Source organism: Piliocolobus tephrosceles, chromosome 21 (assembly GCF_002776525.5).
Source record: "Piliocolobus tephrosceles isolate RC106 chromosome 21, ASM277652v3, whole genome shotgun sequence".
NCBI lineage: Eukaryota > Metazoa > Chordata > Mammalia > Primates > Cercopithecidae > Piliocolobus > Piliocolobus tephrosceles.
The window spans coordinates 8,908,770-8,925,329 of NC_045454.1; the positions used below are offsets into that span (position 1 = coordinate 8,908,770).

At 53.0% G+C, this 16,560-nt stretch overlaps 1 protein-coding gene across 2 annotated transcripts in view; it reads right to left on the reverse strand.

Annotated features, from left to right (window-relative positions):
* The window catches only part of CCDC155 (coiled-coil domain containing 155), a 29,964-nt gene extending 17,338 nt beyond the window's left edge, over nt 1-12,626 (reverse strand). The window contains exons 1-10 of one of the 2 annotated variants that reach the window (XM_023182522.2): nt 12,554-12,598; nt 10,136-10,928; nt 9,550-9,686; nt 5,919-6,023; nt 5,211-5,397; nt 4,671-4,735; nt 2,503-2,569; nt 2,084-2,245; nt 1,090-1,207; nt 705-755 (exon numbers count right to left, since the gene is read on the reverse strand). In XM_023182522.2, coding sequence (XP_023038290.2) covers nt 705-755; nt 1,090-1,207; nt 2,084-2,245; nt 2,503-2,569; nt 4,671-4,735; nt 5,211-5,397; nt 5,919-6,023; nt 9,550-9,686; nt 10,136-10,317 — 1,074 coding nt within the window. In that variant the 5' untranslated portion in view covers nt 10,318-10,928; nt 12,554-12,598. Of the gene's footprint in view, nt 1-704; nt 756-1,089; nt 1,208-2,083; nt 2,246-2,502; nt 2,570-4,670; nt 4,736-5,210; nt 5,398-5,918; nt 6,024-9,549; nt 9,687-10,135; nt 10,929-12,553 lie in introns of both variants that reach the window. The other variant, XM_023182523.3, reaches the window with a different exon arrangement.
* Between the last annotated feature and the right edge of the window lie 3,934 nt (nt 12,627-16,560).

Below are 16,560 nucleotides of genomic sequence, written 5' to 3' on the forward strand. Positions count from 1 at the left end.
AGTGATGCAATCTTGGCTCACCGCAACCTGTCTCCCGGGCTCGTGCAGTCTTCCCACCTCAGCCTCTTGAGTGGCTGGACTACAGGTGCACACTACCATGCCTGGCTTATTTTTCTATTTTTTGTAGAGATGAGGTTTTGCCATGTTGCCTGGGATGGTCTTGAACTCCTAGGCTAAAGGGGTCCACCCACCTAGTCCTTCCAAAGTGCTGGGATTCCAGGCATCAGTCACTGTGCCTGGCTGTTTTATTCACTGTAAAAAAATACGAATATAGAAACAACATGAGCTAACTGTTAGTGAGCACATCCTATGTGTCCTACCTCGTGTCCAAGACTTTACAAGTATCCTCTAGTTGAAGTCTCACACAACCCAATGAGACAGATGCCACTGTTTTGTTCATCTTTATAGGCGAGGCAACCGAGGCACAGAGAAGGGAGGGACTGGTCCACGCTTATGTAGGTGGCCTCAGTCTGAACCCATGTAGGCTGACCCCATGCCCCACACTCTTGTCAAGCATGGTAGTTCTCACAGTGTGGTGTAACCTCAGGGACATTCCCACACTACTGACATTCGGAGGTCTCCCCAAGCAGGCTGAAGGTTGTTTGGTGGCAGGCTGCTGGGGTGTTGGGGGCAGAAGGGAGCGCTGTCAAGAAGACCCTAAGGACTGGGGAAGGGGTGGGGGTGGGTGCTGGGCCTCCACTCACCTCCTCCTGCAGAGTCTCCATCTCAGCCACCAGATGCTGCTGCTCCTTTTCCTGACCAACCCCAGAGAGAGGACAAAGGCTTCATTTCCAGCCTCCTTACCCCCATGTTGCCCTTCCCTCACCCCTGGGAACACAACCAGGGCCTGGTCATTGAAGGACAGGGTTGGGGGAATGGGTCTGGGAAGCCCTAATGGCTCCTGCTATCTCCTTTGTCATGAGAAGGATGGCAGGTAAGATTGAAAAAGTCTAGGGTGAGCAGGGCCTGGAGAGAGGGAGAAAGCCAGGTGACCTCTGCCCCTTCCTACTCCGTAGTCACACTCTGCCACTCTGACTCCAGGAAACAAAGAAGAGCGAGGGCACCTTCCTTCCCCTGGGTCAGACCTACCGCCTGCCGGGCTTGGGCCAGAAGGCTGCGATTCTGTTCCTCCAGGCTCCTGGCCAGAGTCTTTAGGTCCTCCAGCTCCTCATCCACGGCCTTGGCAAACTGCAGGGCCTGCTGGGTGCTGAATGGGCGTGGGGGCGGATGAACCATATGAGAGAGAGGAAGGCAGAGAAGCACAGAGACAGATCCATTCTGAGAGACACTAACAACAGAGAGATCCCCGATGGTAGGCAGGGACAGAGACCCAGAGAGAGGGGAGGACAGGGACCCAGAGAGAAAAGAGGAGAAAGAGACCTGGTGTGGGCATAGAGACCAAGTTTTAACCTAAAAGAGGAGGAGGTGGGAAAGAGACCTAGAGAGAGTGGGGGACTAGAACACGGAGACCATGATAAACATGAAGAATGACAAAGCACAGAGAGACGAAAGGGCAAATGACATGAAGAATCAGAGAGGAGAAGAATAAAGAGAGAAATCTAGCCTGGGTGCAGTGGCTCAGGCCTGTACTCCCAGCACTTTGGGATGATAAGGCGGGAGGATGGCTTGAGCCCAGGAGTTTGAGACCAGCATGGGCAACACAGTGAGACTTCATTTCTATAAAAAATAAAACAAAATTAGCCAGGCAGTGTGGTGGGCCTGTGGCTACTTGGGAGGCTGAGGTGGGAGGATCGCTTGAGCCCAGAGGCAGAGGTTACAGTGAGCTGTGATCACGCCCACTGCACTCCAGCCTGGGTGACAGAGTGAGACTCTGTCTCAAAAAAAAAAAAGAGAGAGAGATTGAAGTCTGAACCCTCCAGGGAAAGATAAAAAGACAAAACAGGCTGAGAGATAAGAACCAGAGAGACACAAAAGATAAAAAACAGAAAAGGGAAAAGAAAGGACAGGTACAGAGTCAAAGACAGAGCAGGATGCAGACAGCGAGCATGGGAGATAGAAGCCAGGTGCTGCAGGCAGGATGGAGGCGGGGCGCTGGGGAGGGTGGATGTGGGGTCAAGCCCACCTGCGAAGCTGCTTGCGCAGAGCCAAGATCTCCTCCCCGAGGCGTGCCGACCCCTCCTCAGCTGTCTCCACGCTCCGCTGGAGTTTGGCATTCTCCCCAGCCAGACGTTGGTTGCTGAGCTCCAGGTCCTCCAGGCTGCTCAGCAGGTCAGCTGTGGCTTGCCTAGGGGCAAGGAAGGGGTTCAGGTCACTGTCCACAGCCCCTGCCTCGTTTCCCCAGGTTGAGGTAGGTGCTGGTGGTGGGGAGATGTGGCTCTTTTAGGGAGAGAGAAACAGGAGACAGACTCCTCCGCTCTCCCTTCGGCAAAGCCCGTCCCTCACTCATTTCCCTGAAGGATCCCAAGCCCTCCCCAGGCCTCGGCAGGCTGGAGGGGACAGGGCGTAGGCAGGAGGGTCAGGGAGGGGTGTGAGGATAGGTACAGCTCGGGTCTGGGGTCTTCGTCTCTGAAGCTCTCCAAGTTGGCTGGCTCCTCAGCTTCTGGGCATCCTGGAGGGAGACAGACAAGAGGGCGTTGGCCTCCCTGTTACCCTTAAATGTAAGGTGCCCCAAGGCTATGAGGTTGGTCTCTGTCTGGCTCCACCCTCGTCTGTGCTCTGGAGGATCTCATGGGCTTTTGGGGCTGCAGTTATACCCACTGTAAAGCCCTCTTGCTTGTCTTCTACCTTGAGCTCAGGCTGGATCTCCCAGATAACCCCAACCCCCTACATGCTTTACACCCAACACTAGTCAGCACTTCACCTTCCCCTTCCCAGATCCCCCACCAACCACCCAGCCACTGGGCGGACCTGGCTCCCTCGCTCCCTGTCACCCCCAGTCCAGCAGAGCACAGACTTCTTCCTCCTGCCCGACTCTCTGCTCCGCCCCTCCTCTCTGTCTCTACACCGCGACCCTTGCTTTCTCCTCTTGGACCCTCACCACAGCCTCTTCTCTGTCCTCCTGGCCTCTAGTCCCTCCTCTGCTCGCAGCCCTCCCTGGGCCCCCAAGCCTGATGAAGGAGGTTGAAGAGAACTTCCTTCCCTCCCCACCTTTTTTTGTACGGCTAGAGAAATGGAACATGACCACCTTTTTTTTTTTTAAGACAGGATCCTGCTCTATTGCCCAGGCTGGAGTGCAGTGGTGTAATCATGGCTCACTGCAGCTTTAACCTCTCAGGCTCAAGCGATCCTCCCGTCTCAGTGTCCCGGCTGGGACCACAAGTACGTGCCACCACACTCAGCTAATTTTTTATTTTTAGTAGAGATGGTGTCTCACTATGTTGCCCAGGCTGGTCTCAAACTACTGGGCTCACATGTTCTTCCCACCTTGGACTTCCAAAATGCTGGGATTATAGGCTCACGGCTGTAATCATGACCACTTTTTTTTTTTGAGACGCAGTCTTGCTCTGTCGCCCAGGCTGGAGTGCAGTGGCCGGATCTCGGCTCACTGTGAGCTCCACCTCCTGGGTTTACGCCATTCTCCTGCCTCAGCCTCCTGAGAAGCTGGGACTACAGGCCCCGCCACCTCGCCCAGCTAATTTTTTGTATTTTTAGTAGAGACGGGGTTTCACCGTGTTAGCCAGGATGGTCTCGATCTCCTGACCTCGTGATCCGCCCACCTCGGCCTCCCAAAGTGCTGGGATTACAGGCGTGAGCCACCGCGCCCGGTCCATGACTTTTTTATGGAGCACCTCCTATATGTGAGGTCCTGGGGATATAATGGTGAGCAAACCAGCCAACTAAACCCAGGCGCCGGTGGCTAACTCGATACTCAGATTTCCTTTGCAGGTAGACGTTCCAGTGGAAAGGCCTACAAGCCTAGGAGTGAACATGGGAAGCAGGGAACTCTAGCCAGGGGCATACCAGGGCTTCCCCTTTGCCAGAGGTGTGAAGGATAACGGCCTGGAGCAGTGGCTCACACCTGTAATCCCAGCACTTTGGGAGGCTGAGGCAGGTTGGGAGTTCGAGACCAGCCTGACCAACATGGAGAAACCTCGTCTCTACGAAAAATACAAAATTAGCTGGGCGTGGTGGAGCATGCCTGTAATCCCAGCTACTCGGAAGGCTGAGGCAGGAGAATCGCTTGAACCCAGGAGGCGGAGGTGGCGGTGAGCCGAGATCGCGTCATTGCACTCCAGCCTGGGCAACAGGAGCGAAACTCTATCTCAATAAAACAAAAAACAAAAAACAAAAACAAAGTCTAGGGGGTTGGGGAGTGAGGAGTGGAGGGGAACAGCTTGAGCAAGGGCCTGTGCTGGGCAGAAGTGGGGCACATTCAAGGAAGGGCAGCAAGACCAGTGGGCCTGCGAATGCCTGGACTAGAGTGAGGAGGAGGTGATGTTAATGATGATGGAGCAGAGGTAGGCGGGGCCTTGTAGGCCTCTCTAATAGGGCTGGTGTGAGGAGGAAGAGTTAGAAACCATCCTCTGAAGAAGAAAACCCCAAAGCTCAGGGAAGGAAGGGACGGAGGACCTAGAAAGTCACACTCATAGCTCTAGGCTACAGTAAAGGTCCCTGGTTCCCACCCTATCCCTTGCTCTGCCCTGGGTGGTAAGTTCCCACACTGTCTGACCCAGGGCCTGCCTGCTTCATTCTATATATAGCAATCTCACCAGATGGCAGTTGCTGGGAGGTCAGAGCTCCCTCGAAGGCGGTCTCCTCTTCCAGCTCTAATCCCCTGTATCAAAGGGATGAGGCTTAGAGCCCCACTGTAGCCGCCCCTCAGTCCTCACCAGCCACAGGCAGGGGGATTGCAGGTGGGAGGAGGGGACCGGGACAGGTGAGAGCTGGCACCACAGGGTAGGAGGGTGAGGCCAGATGGCAAGTGCCTGCGGCCAGATGGAAAAGCAGGAGAGGCAAGGAATGGGTTGGGTGAAGGGATGGCGAGGGACCTCCGTCAGCCCCAAGCTCCTCCCTTCTCCAGCCCCATTTTATTTCTGTCTCCCAGACCCCCTCTGCCTCCTTATCCAAATTATTTTGTCCTCAGACTCCCTATCTACCCCTCTGAATCCCATCTCTTCATTTTTCTCTCCACAACCTCGTTCCAAACACAGTAGGTCCTTGGGCCTAAAGGATGCTGGCTCCAGTAAGCGGGTATGAGGTTAGATCTTAGGAAGGACTTCCCAGAGGAGGATGAAGATGTGGGGACTCACCCATGTAGTTGACAGGCAGCAATCCAGTCACGCATGACAACCAGGAAAGTATCCAAGTCCACAGTGGCGTTAGGGCCCTCCCCATTGGGGTCCAGGCTGTTGGCCAATGTTTGGAGGCGTGCATCCTGGGGACCCTGGCCTGTCACAGCCTCCAGGTAGGCCAGCACCTGGGTCACAGCCACAGTGCCTGGGACAGAGCATGCAGTGAGGGGGTCTGGGGCAAGTGGGGAGTGGTGGGTATGGACTGGCAGCAGCTTGGGAGCAGGATGTCACTGGCTAGGCTGGTGGCACTCCTGCTTCATAGCCCAGTGGAGACACGCTGGGCAAGCCCTTTCCCCTCCTTTGAGGCTACTTTCTCACCTGGAAATGGGGCCCAGTCATTCCCCCATCACAAGGTGAAGCAAAGGGGATGGACATGGGGACAGCACCAGCCATGCCCCACTCCACCATGGTGGCTGCCTCCCTCCCCCATCCTATGACCCCAAAACTCTACCCTCTTCCATCAATGTCCCCCAAGTTTTCCTCATTCTAAAAGGCCTTCACCCCGTCATCCACTTTCTTCTTCCTGAAGCTTCCCACAATCTCCTACTTTGTTCCTGCAATACCCCCAAGAAGGGCCCTAGCCCAGTCTTCTCCCTGAGCCTCAGTTCCCAGCCTCCACCCCTCTCCCGCCTGCGCTGGTCCCCAGCACCCCTCCTGCCCCACCACCTGTCCTCTGAGGGTCACAAGCTTCGAATGTGGAGTTGAGTATTTGCTCCTCCAAGCTGACCGGCATCCCCAGCCTTGCCTCCTCAGGCTGCTTGCAGAGGTACACTGGGGAGACAAGAGGGCTCAGCTCACCAGTGAGAAGAATGAGGAAGGAAGGGGGTGACCCCAGGTCCTCAGCCTCCTGGGCTCTGCAGAGGGGAGGGAATTCACTCAGAGCACCTAGAGTTAGGGCCAGCGGGGAACAGCAGGAAGCTTCAGGAGGGTGCAACAATGTGAGAGTCTCTGAGTTACTTCCCCCCATCTTTCAGACCAGGAAGTCCCCCCGGCTGTCTTTTTGTGTCCAACTGGCTTAGGAGCCCAGAGAAGGACACTCTGAGATCACCCTTTCCTCCTCTCCTCTCCAGCCTCCCAGGCCGGACTCAGAAAGGGACAGGGCGGGGGAGGGCAAAGAAGAGAGGATTCTGGGAGGAGCTGAGAGTGAAGGGGGGCCCAGGAGCCAGGAACAATCCAATAATGCGTGGGCAGCCCAGATCGATCCCGCCTGCTGCATCTCCGGTCTCCCAGCCCACCCTGGGGACCAGGTCTCTCTCCTCCCTGCATCCCTAAGGTGAGGCTGGCATCATTGGAGCCCATGGCCGGGGGCTGAGACATGAAGGGATGGGGTAAACCAGGCAGGGTGGGCAGTGAGGGAATGGCTATGAGCTGGATCAAACCATATGAGTGTGTCACATAAACCTGGGTGCAGAGTCCAGCTGCACATCTGTGGGCAAGTCTGTTCTCTCAGGGCCTCAGTTTCCCTACTGGTAAAATGGGGGGTGGGTGGGTAGAGTGATCCTCCTCACCAGGGCTGAGTTAGCTCTGTGTATGTGAAGCACACATGTGTACACACACACACACACACACACACACACACACACACACGTCCTGGGGTTTGTCTACTGTTGTAGCCACAACACCTGCACATAGTAGGTGCTCAACAAATGCTCCATGACATAGGAAGAGATCCTCAACTGCAGGAGCCACTGGGCTGGCCCAGCCTCTCTCCCAGGGCTGGCAGTGACCTTCTAGGCTCCCTGCCCTGGCCTTGAACAGCTGGGTGCAGCAGCTCATTGAGCACAGGCTGCAGGACTGGGTAGATCCAGGGGGTAACTGAGGCTTGGCCTCAGATAAGTGGCAGCACTTGGGGCAATGGACTCAACTTCTCTTGGGCCTTGGTTTCTTCCTCTGGAAAATGGGGTTGGTGTTACCTCTTTCCTAGAGAGAAAATGAGATAAAATCTAGAAAGGCTTTGGCAGAGGACCTGGCACGTGGTGGGGACTCAAGAACAGAATTGAACACTTATTGAGCATTTAGTAGGTGCCTGGCCTTTTCTGAGCACTTTACATGAACTGTCTAGTAGCATAATAATAATCGATGCTATTATAATCCCTACTTTACAAATGAGGGGACTAAGGCATAGAGAAACTAAGAACTCACCAAAAGTCACCCTGTTTAACGTATGAGTCAACTTTCTCATCCCTCTAACTCTTCCAGGGTTCTTTCTAGTGAGTGAAATTTACATCTTCTCTGGCTTGAACCCATGCTCCTAGGTTTGGCCCTAGGGAAGGGGCGTGTGAACTTACAGTTAGGGAAGACCAGGGCTTTAGCCCCAGTCTGTTTTCCTCCTCTCGCTGTCTTTTTTTTTGAGACGGAGTCTTGCTGTGGTACCCAGGCTGGAGTGCAGTAGCGAAATCTCCACTCACTGAAACGTCTGCCTCTGGGGTTCAAGCAATTCTCCTGCCTCAGCCTCCTGAGTAGCTGGGATTACAGGTGCCTGCCACCAGGCCCAGCTAATTTTTGTATTTTTAGTAGAGATGGGGTTTTACCCTGTTGGCAAGGCTGGTCTTGAACTCCTGACCTCAAGTGATCCACCCACCTTGGCCTCCCAAAGTGCTGGGATTACAGGCATGAGCCACCCCACCCAGCCCCCTCACTGTCATTCTCATGTTACATGAACAAGGATCGTGAGGCCCAGTGAGATCGTTCACCCAGGGGGGCTTGCCAGAGAGAACGAAGCTGGGAATAGAACTCAGGACTGGCATCAGGTCATGCTGGCTCTGAGGATCAGCATGTGTCTGAAGTCGCATCCCAGGATTCCCCCAGGGAGATGCCATTCCTGTTCCTGAGAAAGATCTCCTTCCTCAGTGTCTCTCTCTCCTCTATGTCTCTGTCCTTGCCTCTTCTTTACATTTCTCTTTGGCTCTTTCTATCTTTCTCCCAGTCTCTCTTCCCCATGTCCTGTCTCTCTGCCTCCATGTCCCTTGTCCCCGTTTTCTTTCCTGTATCTCAGTCTCTGTGCTTCCCTTCCCATATCTCAGCGACTCTCCATTCCCTAAGCCTTCTATTTCCCTCCTCTGCTATTTCTTTTTCCCTCTGCCTTCCTCTGTCTCCACCTCTCCTTCTGGGTGTGTTAGACTCTGGAAGCTGGCTCAGCCCTTGCCACCCAGATCCCGGTGGCTGCACGCCCTCTGCTGGTGCAGGTGAAGTTTAGATGGCCTGTCCTCTGGTTCCCATACCCTGGTGTCTGCCTCTGACCTTCCTACCTGGACAGCCTCCTGAGGCCTGGGGCTTCGTAGAAAAAGACGCAGGCTGTGCTGTGGATGCCTGGGAGCCTCTAAGAAAGGGGCCCTGCCATCCCCATCAGACTAGGCTCTCTCACTTGGCAGATGAGTTTCAGAGAGGCAACGCTAGTACCTCCTCCCCACCCCCTGAAGCCGCCTTTCACACCCATTCAGCCTGCGTCCATCTGTTCACTCAACAATAACTGAGCTCCTACGATGAGTCAGGAGTTGCTCTGGGGTTCCAACCAATAGGGCAGTCTCTCCTTCTGGAGCACCTCAACTGAGGCTGGTGTGGATTGAAATGCTCTGTTAGTGTAAAGTACACGCTAGATCTTGAGGACTTAGCATGAAAAAAAGAGAATATCTGAATACATGTTTATATTGGCTATATACTGGATATATTATATATACACATAATATACCTATATATTATAATACATACATATATATAATACACAGGGTATTACTCTGGGTATATAAGGAAAATCTATTATTACCATTCATTTCACCTGTTCCTTTTTTCTTTTAAAAAATATCAAATTACATATGTGGCTCATATTGTACTTCCACAGGACACGCTGCTTTAGGGACTGGGAATACCAGAGTGAATAAAACAGACGCTGCCTTGTGGAGCTCATGCTCTAGTGGGGGAGACAGAGACAAAACATGACAGATGTGAGCACTATGAGGAGAAGTGAAGCAGGGCAGGGGAGAGAGTGTCACAGGGCATCTGCTTTACATAAAGTAAGAAGTACCATCTGGGCAGCGATCTGAAAGGAGTAAGGGGTGCGGCTGCTTGTGCTCTCACAGTCCAGCCTCCCCACAGGAGATAAGGGGTACAGACAGGTGGGCGGGCATACAGTAGGCACTTAATCCACCAGAGTCACTTCCCTCCCTTCCACCCTGCACTCATGCAAAGGCTCAGCTACCCTCAGTCACCTCTCCCAAGTTCCCGAGTCACAGCCTGGTGCCCATCCACCCATGGCTCCCTCCTCACCCTCCCTGGGACAAACAGGGTCCCAGTCACTTACTTTCCGCAGTGGGACCACCCACCGGGCCCTCGGGCAGGTCCATGGGCCAGCCCTGCTGCTGCGCAGCTGCTGGCAAAGCTACCAGCCTCCCTCCTTCACGGGGAGGGACGGAAAAGGACCAGCTGCCCTGTGCACTCCTGGAAGGAGAAGCAGGGGAATGGTGTCCTCAGAGCAGCCACCAAGGGTCAGGGCCTGCCTGGCCCCACCTGTGCTCCAGGACCTCTGGATCCTCACAACCTGTTTGCCACCCCCGCTGGGACCTGAGCAGCTCCGCTCTGACCTGTTCTATGGATTGGAGGTGTGGGCTGGGGAACGAGGTGGCTGACATCAAAGGGGCTAGTGGGTGGGCTGGGGGGTGTCAATGCCTCCCTTCCTTCACATGGCTCATCGCTGGCCCAGGCTGCCTGGTTCTCTTCCCTGGACTTTGTCCCAGCCTCCTATCCCCAGGCTTGCCCTCCAGTCTGTCCCCACAGGGCCCCAGAGCCAACCTGCCCCTCCCCTGCTCAGTACCCCTCCATGGCTCCCTGAACCCTGGGGACGGGCTAGACCCTGGCCCTGACGCCAAGGCCCTGGGCTGACCGCCCACCTCAGCACCCCAAATCGCACATGATGCTCCAGCCACTCTGAGCTACAGACCACTCCCGCGCCCAGGACTCTGCCTGGCATGCCCTCCTGCATCCTGCCTCGGCTTCGTGTGGCCTTTTCCGGGAAGCGAGGGGCTGTGTCTGACTCCCACACGGCCCTGGACAGCTGCCATTCTTGCCACATCAGCCTGGATTTGGCCGGCAGGCTTCTCACGGAAGTTTGATCTTGCCTCGCCCCCTGCTCCCAACCCTCCCATGGTTCCCTAGTGCCCCAGGACTAAGTTCCAGTCCCTCAGGCTAGAGTGGCGTGGAGTAGTCTCTGAAGCTCCTGCCTCTTCCTGTCCCTTTTCTCTCCATTGGGCAACCCACAGGTCTCTCCTCATCGCAGCCCCAAATCTGCTGCTCCCCTGGGTTCCAACTCAGAATGTACACGGTTCCCCAAGCCCAGGCCACCTCCTCCTCATCCCTGCCAGCCCCACTTGCAGCTGCTCTGGGCAGTCACTGAAGCAGTGACAGGAGTTTGGGGGGCCCCATCTTGCCTCCATTCCACCCAGGCCGACTCAATGCCTTAGTGGCCACACTCTGGGAGCTACAGAGAGACCCGAGTGCTGCTATCATCACAGTGGGCATGGGCGCCCCTTGGGGCCACCAGTCAAGCCTGGGCTCTCCTGTCCTCACCCAGCTCCCCAGCACCTGCTCTCCCTGAGCCACGTGGGCCCGCTGCCACTGTGCACTTCTGGAACGTTCTGGAAACACAGGTCTTTGAAGAGAGGCCCTTCCAGGGTCTGGAACACTCTGCAGGGTGCAAAGGGGGGCGATGGCCTTGGCCGGGCCCTGGCGCACGGGCTGGGTTTGGGACGAAGTCCTGAGGGACCCCGAGGGTGTTGGTTGATCTCGGGGGTCTGATGGGACTGGGACGGGGACACTGAAGCAGGATGGGGCCCTGGCAGGAGCTCTGGGTGGTGTGAGCCTTAGAGGGCTTTCAAGGGCTCTGACAAGATTTTGGGGGGCGTCTCTGGCTGAATTTCTGGGGAGTGTCTGGCTGGATTTTGGGGATTTCGATTTCTGTGGGGGTCTCTGACTGGATTTTGGGGGTCTTGATTTCTGCGGGGGTCTGACTTGATTTCTGAGGGCTCTCTGACTGGATTCTGGGGGCTTTGATTTCTGGGGTCTCTGGATTTTGGGGGTCTTGATTTCTTCGGGGGGTCTCTGGATTCTGGGGGTCTTGATTTCTGCAGGGGTCTCTGACTGGATTTCTGGGGTCTTTGGCTGGATTTTGGGGGTCTTGATTTCTGCAGAGGTCTCTGACTGGATTTCTGGGGGTCTCTGGCTTGATTTTGGAGGCCTTGATTTCTGGGGGGGTCTCTGGATTTCTGGGGGTCTCTGGCTGGATTTGGGGGGTCTTGATTTCTGCAGGGCTCTCTGACTGCATTTCGGGGTCTCTATTTTTGGGGTGTCTTTGATGGACTTCTGGGCTCTCTGAGGGAATCTGAGGTCAGACTGGGTTTGGGAGGGACCTGCTAGGATTTCTGGGGATCTCTGACAGAAGTCCAGGCATCTCTGCTGATTTGGGGAGAGTACCAGGATCTTGGGGAAAGTCTCTGGCAGGCTCTGAGGGACAAGTCTGACAGAACTTCTAGACAATTCTGACAGGATTTCAGGGGTCACCTGTAAGATTTTCTGGTGGACTCCTTTCAGTATTTCTGAGGGGATGTCAGGATTCTTTTTTTGAGACGCAGTCTCACTCTTGTCACCCAGGCTGGAGTGCAATGGCACGATCTCAGCTCACTGCAACCTCTGCCTCCCACGTTCAAGCAATTCTCCTGCCTCAGCCTCCCGAGTAGCTGGGATTATAGGTGCACGCCACTACACCTGACTAATTTTTTGTATTTTTAATAGAGACATGGTTTCACTTCCCCGGGATGGTCTCTATCTTCTGACCTCGTGATCCGCCCACCTTGGCCTCCCAAGTGGTCAGGATTTTTTTTTTTTTTTTTTTTAAGATGGAGTTTTGCTCTTGTTGCCCAGGCTGGAGTGCAATGGCGAGATCTCGGCTAACCGCAACCTCCGCCTCCCAGGTTCAAGCGATTCTCCTGCCTCGGCCTCCCTAGTAGCTGGGATTACAGGCGACTGCCACCACACCCAGCTAATTTTTTGTACTTTTAGTAGAGACGGGGGTTTCTCCATGTTGGTCAGGCTTGTCTCGAACTCCCGACCTCAGGAGATCCACTCGCCTCAGCCTCCCAAAGTGCTGGGATTATAGGCATGAGCCACCACGCCCGGCTTGGTCAGGATTTTAATAGGATTTGGGGGGCCCTGACGCAGGGGAATCTCTCCCACAATATGGGCGGCTTCACTAGGATTTCGGTAGGGGCTGGGAAGGGCCACTCTGGGGAACCTCGCCACGGGGCAGGGCGCACCTGGAGCCACGTCCTAGTCTCGGGACACAACCGACGGCCACGAACGACGAACGGCAGTTGACTTGGGGGAGGAGTGCGTGAGCTTTTCCCGCCAGAAAGAGCAAAAGGAGGCGAGGGGTCGCGAGTGCGCGTGCGCAGCGCCTGAGCCCCGCCCCCTCCCCACCCGGGCTCCTCCTAAGACGCAGGTGGACACTGGCCGCCGTCGTGTGCCACGCATGCGCGCTGGCGGAGCGGGCGGTGGGCCCAGAGTTTCTGTCCGGTGGTGGAAGGCGGGGATGTCTGCGCCCGCCATGCTGTGGCTCGTGTTCTCTTCGGCTTCAGGCTTCGGTGAAATGGGCCGAGGAAGGGGGAATTGAACTGAAAGACTCCTTGTCCGTCCCCCATTTCTTTTTTTTTTTTTTTGAGATGGAGTCGCGCTCTGTCGCCCAGGCTGGAGTGCAGTGGGGCAATCTCAGCTCACTGCAACCTCCCCCTCCCGGGTTCAAGCAATTCTCCTGCCTCAGCCTCCCGAGTAGCTGGGATTATAGGCGCCCGCCAGCATACCCAGCTAATTTTTGTATTTTTAGTAGAGATGGGGTTTCACCATGTTGGCCGGGCAGGTACTGAACTCCCAACCTCAGGTGATGCACCCGCATCGGCCTCCCAAAGTGCTGAGATTACGGGCGTGAGCCACGGTGTCCGGCCTGTCCTTTGTATATATTGCCAGATTTTCTTTTATTTTATTTTCTGTAAGATCCCTGTTGGGTTTTGTTAACAAGGGTATGCTGATATCATATAATGTGTGGAGAAGTGTTCTCTCTTTTTCTGTTCTTTGGAAGTGCTAGTGTAGGATTGATGTTATTTATTTTTTATATGTTTGGAAGAAGTCACCAGCCATCTGGACCTAGAGTTTGATTTGTGGAAAGACTTTAAATTACAAATTCTATTTCTTTTATAAAAATACAATTATTCAGATGCTCTATTTTATTTTTGGTAAGTTGTGGTTTTCAAGGAATTTTTCCATTTTATCTAAAATTTCAAATAATTTGCATAAAGTTCGTAATATTGTCTTTTTTTGGAGGGGGAGAAATGCAGTCTTATTATGTTAGACTAGTCTCGAACTCCTGGCCTCAAATGATCCTCCTACCTTGGCCTCCCAAAGTGCTGGTGTTACTAGCATGAGCCACCATGCCCAGCCAATCTTTTTAATATCTGCAAGATATGTAGTGATGGATATTAATAATTTGTGCCATCTCTCTTCTCCCCCCCCCCCCCCCCTCCCCCTTCTCCTCCCCCCCCCCCCCTCCCCTCCCCCCCCTCCCCTCCTTTCCCCTCCCCCTCCCCTTCCTTCCCTCCCCCCTCCTCTCTTTTTGAGACAGGGTTTCACCCAGGCTAGAATGCAGTAATGTGACCCTAGCTCACTGCGGCCTCCACCTTCTGGGCTCAAGTAATCTTGCCACCTCAGCCTCCTGAGTAGGTAGGACTTCAGCTATGTGCCCTCAAGCTCCTGATCTGTTGTTCTTTTTCCAGCTTTTTTCCCCCAACTTCTTGAGGTGAATGCTTAGGTCACTGATATTTTTAGGTCATTGGGTCATTGATTTTTTTTTTTTGAGACTCGAGTTTCACTCCGTCACTCAGTCTGGAGTGCAGTGGTGCCGTCTTGGCTCACTGCAACCTCTGTCTCCCGAGTTCAAGCGATTCTCCTGCCTCAACCTACTGAGTAGCTGGGATTGCAGGTGTGCCCCGCCATGCCTGACTAATTTTTTGTATTTTTAGTAGAGTCGGGGTTTCACCATGTTGGCCAGACTGGTCTTGAACTCCTGACCTCGGGTGAGCCACCTGCCTTGGCCTCCTAAAGTGCTGGGATTAGAGGCGTGAGCCACTGTGCCCAGCCAGGTCATTTGATTTTTAATAATCTCTTCTAATACATGCATTTAGAGCCACCGTTTGCCTTCTAAAAACTTCTGTAGCTACACTTGACACATTTGTTATGTCACATTTCTATTATTATTTTTTGAGACAGAGTCTGGATCTGTCACCCAGACTGGAGTGCAATGGCACGATCTTGGCTGACTGCAATGTCTGCCTCCTGGGTTCAAACGATTCTCCTGCCTCAGCCTCCTAGGTAGCTAGGATTACAGGCGTGCACCACCACACCCAGGTAATTTTTGTATCTTTTGTAGAGATGGGGGTTTCTCCATGTTGGCTAGGCTGGTCTTGATCTCCTGACCTCAAGTGATCTGCCTGCCTCTACCTCCCAGAGTGCTGGGATGATTGGCATGAGCCACCATGCCTGGCCACGTTTCCATTATTATCAATTCAAAATATTTTCTAATTTGACCTGAGTGATAATTTTAGAGATATATTGCTTACTTTCCAAATATTTTATGACTTCCCTGCTATGTTTTTGTTATTTATTTATTTATTTTTTAGATGGAGTCTTGCTCTGTTGCCAGGTTGGAGTGCAGTGGCATGATCTTGGCTCACTCCAACCTCCGCCTCCTGGATTCAAGCGATTCTCCTGTGTCAGCCTCCTGAGTAGCTGGGATTACAGGCACACACCACCACGGTCAGCTTTTTTTTTTTTGTATTTTCAGTAGAGACAGGGTTTCACCATGTTGGCCAGGATGGTCTTGATCTCTTGACCTCGTGATTCATGCGCCTCAGCCTCCCAGAGTGCTGAGATTACAGGCGTGAGCCACAGCGTCTGGCCCTGTGCTATATTTTTATTATTGCTTCCTATTTAATTCACTGTGGTCAGAGAACATACAAACATACTCTATATGATTTCACTTCTTTGACATTTGTTGAGATTTGCTTTATAGTCCAGGATTTGGTCTATTTTAGCAAATGCTTCATGTATATTTGAAAAGAGTGGCCGGGCACGGTGGCTCATACCTGTAATCCCAGCACTTTGGAAGACCAAGTTGGGTGGATCACCTGAAGTCAGGAGTTCAAACCCAGCCTGGCCAACATGGCGAAACCCTGTCTCTACTAAAAATACAAAATTAGCCAGATGTGGTGGCATGTGCCTGTAATCCCAGCTACTCAGGAGGCTGAGGCAGGAGAATTGCTTGAACCCGGGAGATGGAGGCTGCAGTGAACTGAGATCGCACCACTGCACTACAGCCTGGGCAAGACAGAGTGAGACTCCATCTCAAAAAAAAAGAAAAAAAAAAAAAAAGGCCAGGCATGGTGGCTCATGCCTGTAGTCCCAGCACTTTGGGAGGCTGAGGCAGGTGGATCACCTGAGGTCAGGAGTTCGAGACCAGCCTGACCAACATGGTGAAACCTCATCTCTGCTAAAAATAAAAATAAAAAAAATAGCCAGGTGTGGTGGTACATGCCTGTCTTCCCAGTTACTCGGGAGGCTGAGGCAGGAGAATTGCTTGAACCTGGGAGGCAGAGGTTGCTATGAGCCGTTATTGTGCCATTAGACTCTAGCATGGGCAACAAGAGTGAAACTCTGTCTCAAACAAACAGACAAACGAACAGAGTGCATATCCTGCAGTTCAGCTATGTCAGGTCAAGTTTGTTAATCATGCTATTCAAATCTTTAATATCTTTACTGTTTGCTTCTTGTACTGAATGACTGTGGATTTTTCCATTTCTCCTTTCAGTTCTGTCATTTTTGCTTTATATATGTTGAAGCTATATTATTAAATGCATACAGATTTAGAACGGTTATATCCTTCTGGTGACTTGACCCCCTTTATTACCTTGAAATATCCTTTTTTACTTCTAGCAATGCTTTTTGCCTTAATGGCTACTTTGATGTAGAGATTACTCCAGCTTTCTTTGGTTAGTGTTTATATAGTGTATCTTTTTCATCCTGTAACTTTCCACCTTTTTGTGTGCTTACAGTCTCTTGTAACAGCATATAGTTGGGTTTTGTTTTTATGCTGACTGCTGATTTTTGACTTTACCAAAACTCTCAGTGAAGTGTAATATCTATATAGAACAGTCCACAGATCATAAGTGATAAGCTTTATGAATTTTCAGAAATTGAACCCATCTGTGTTATCTAA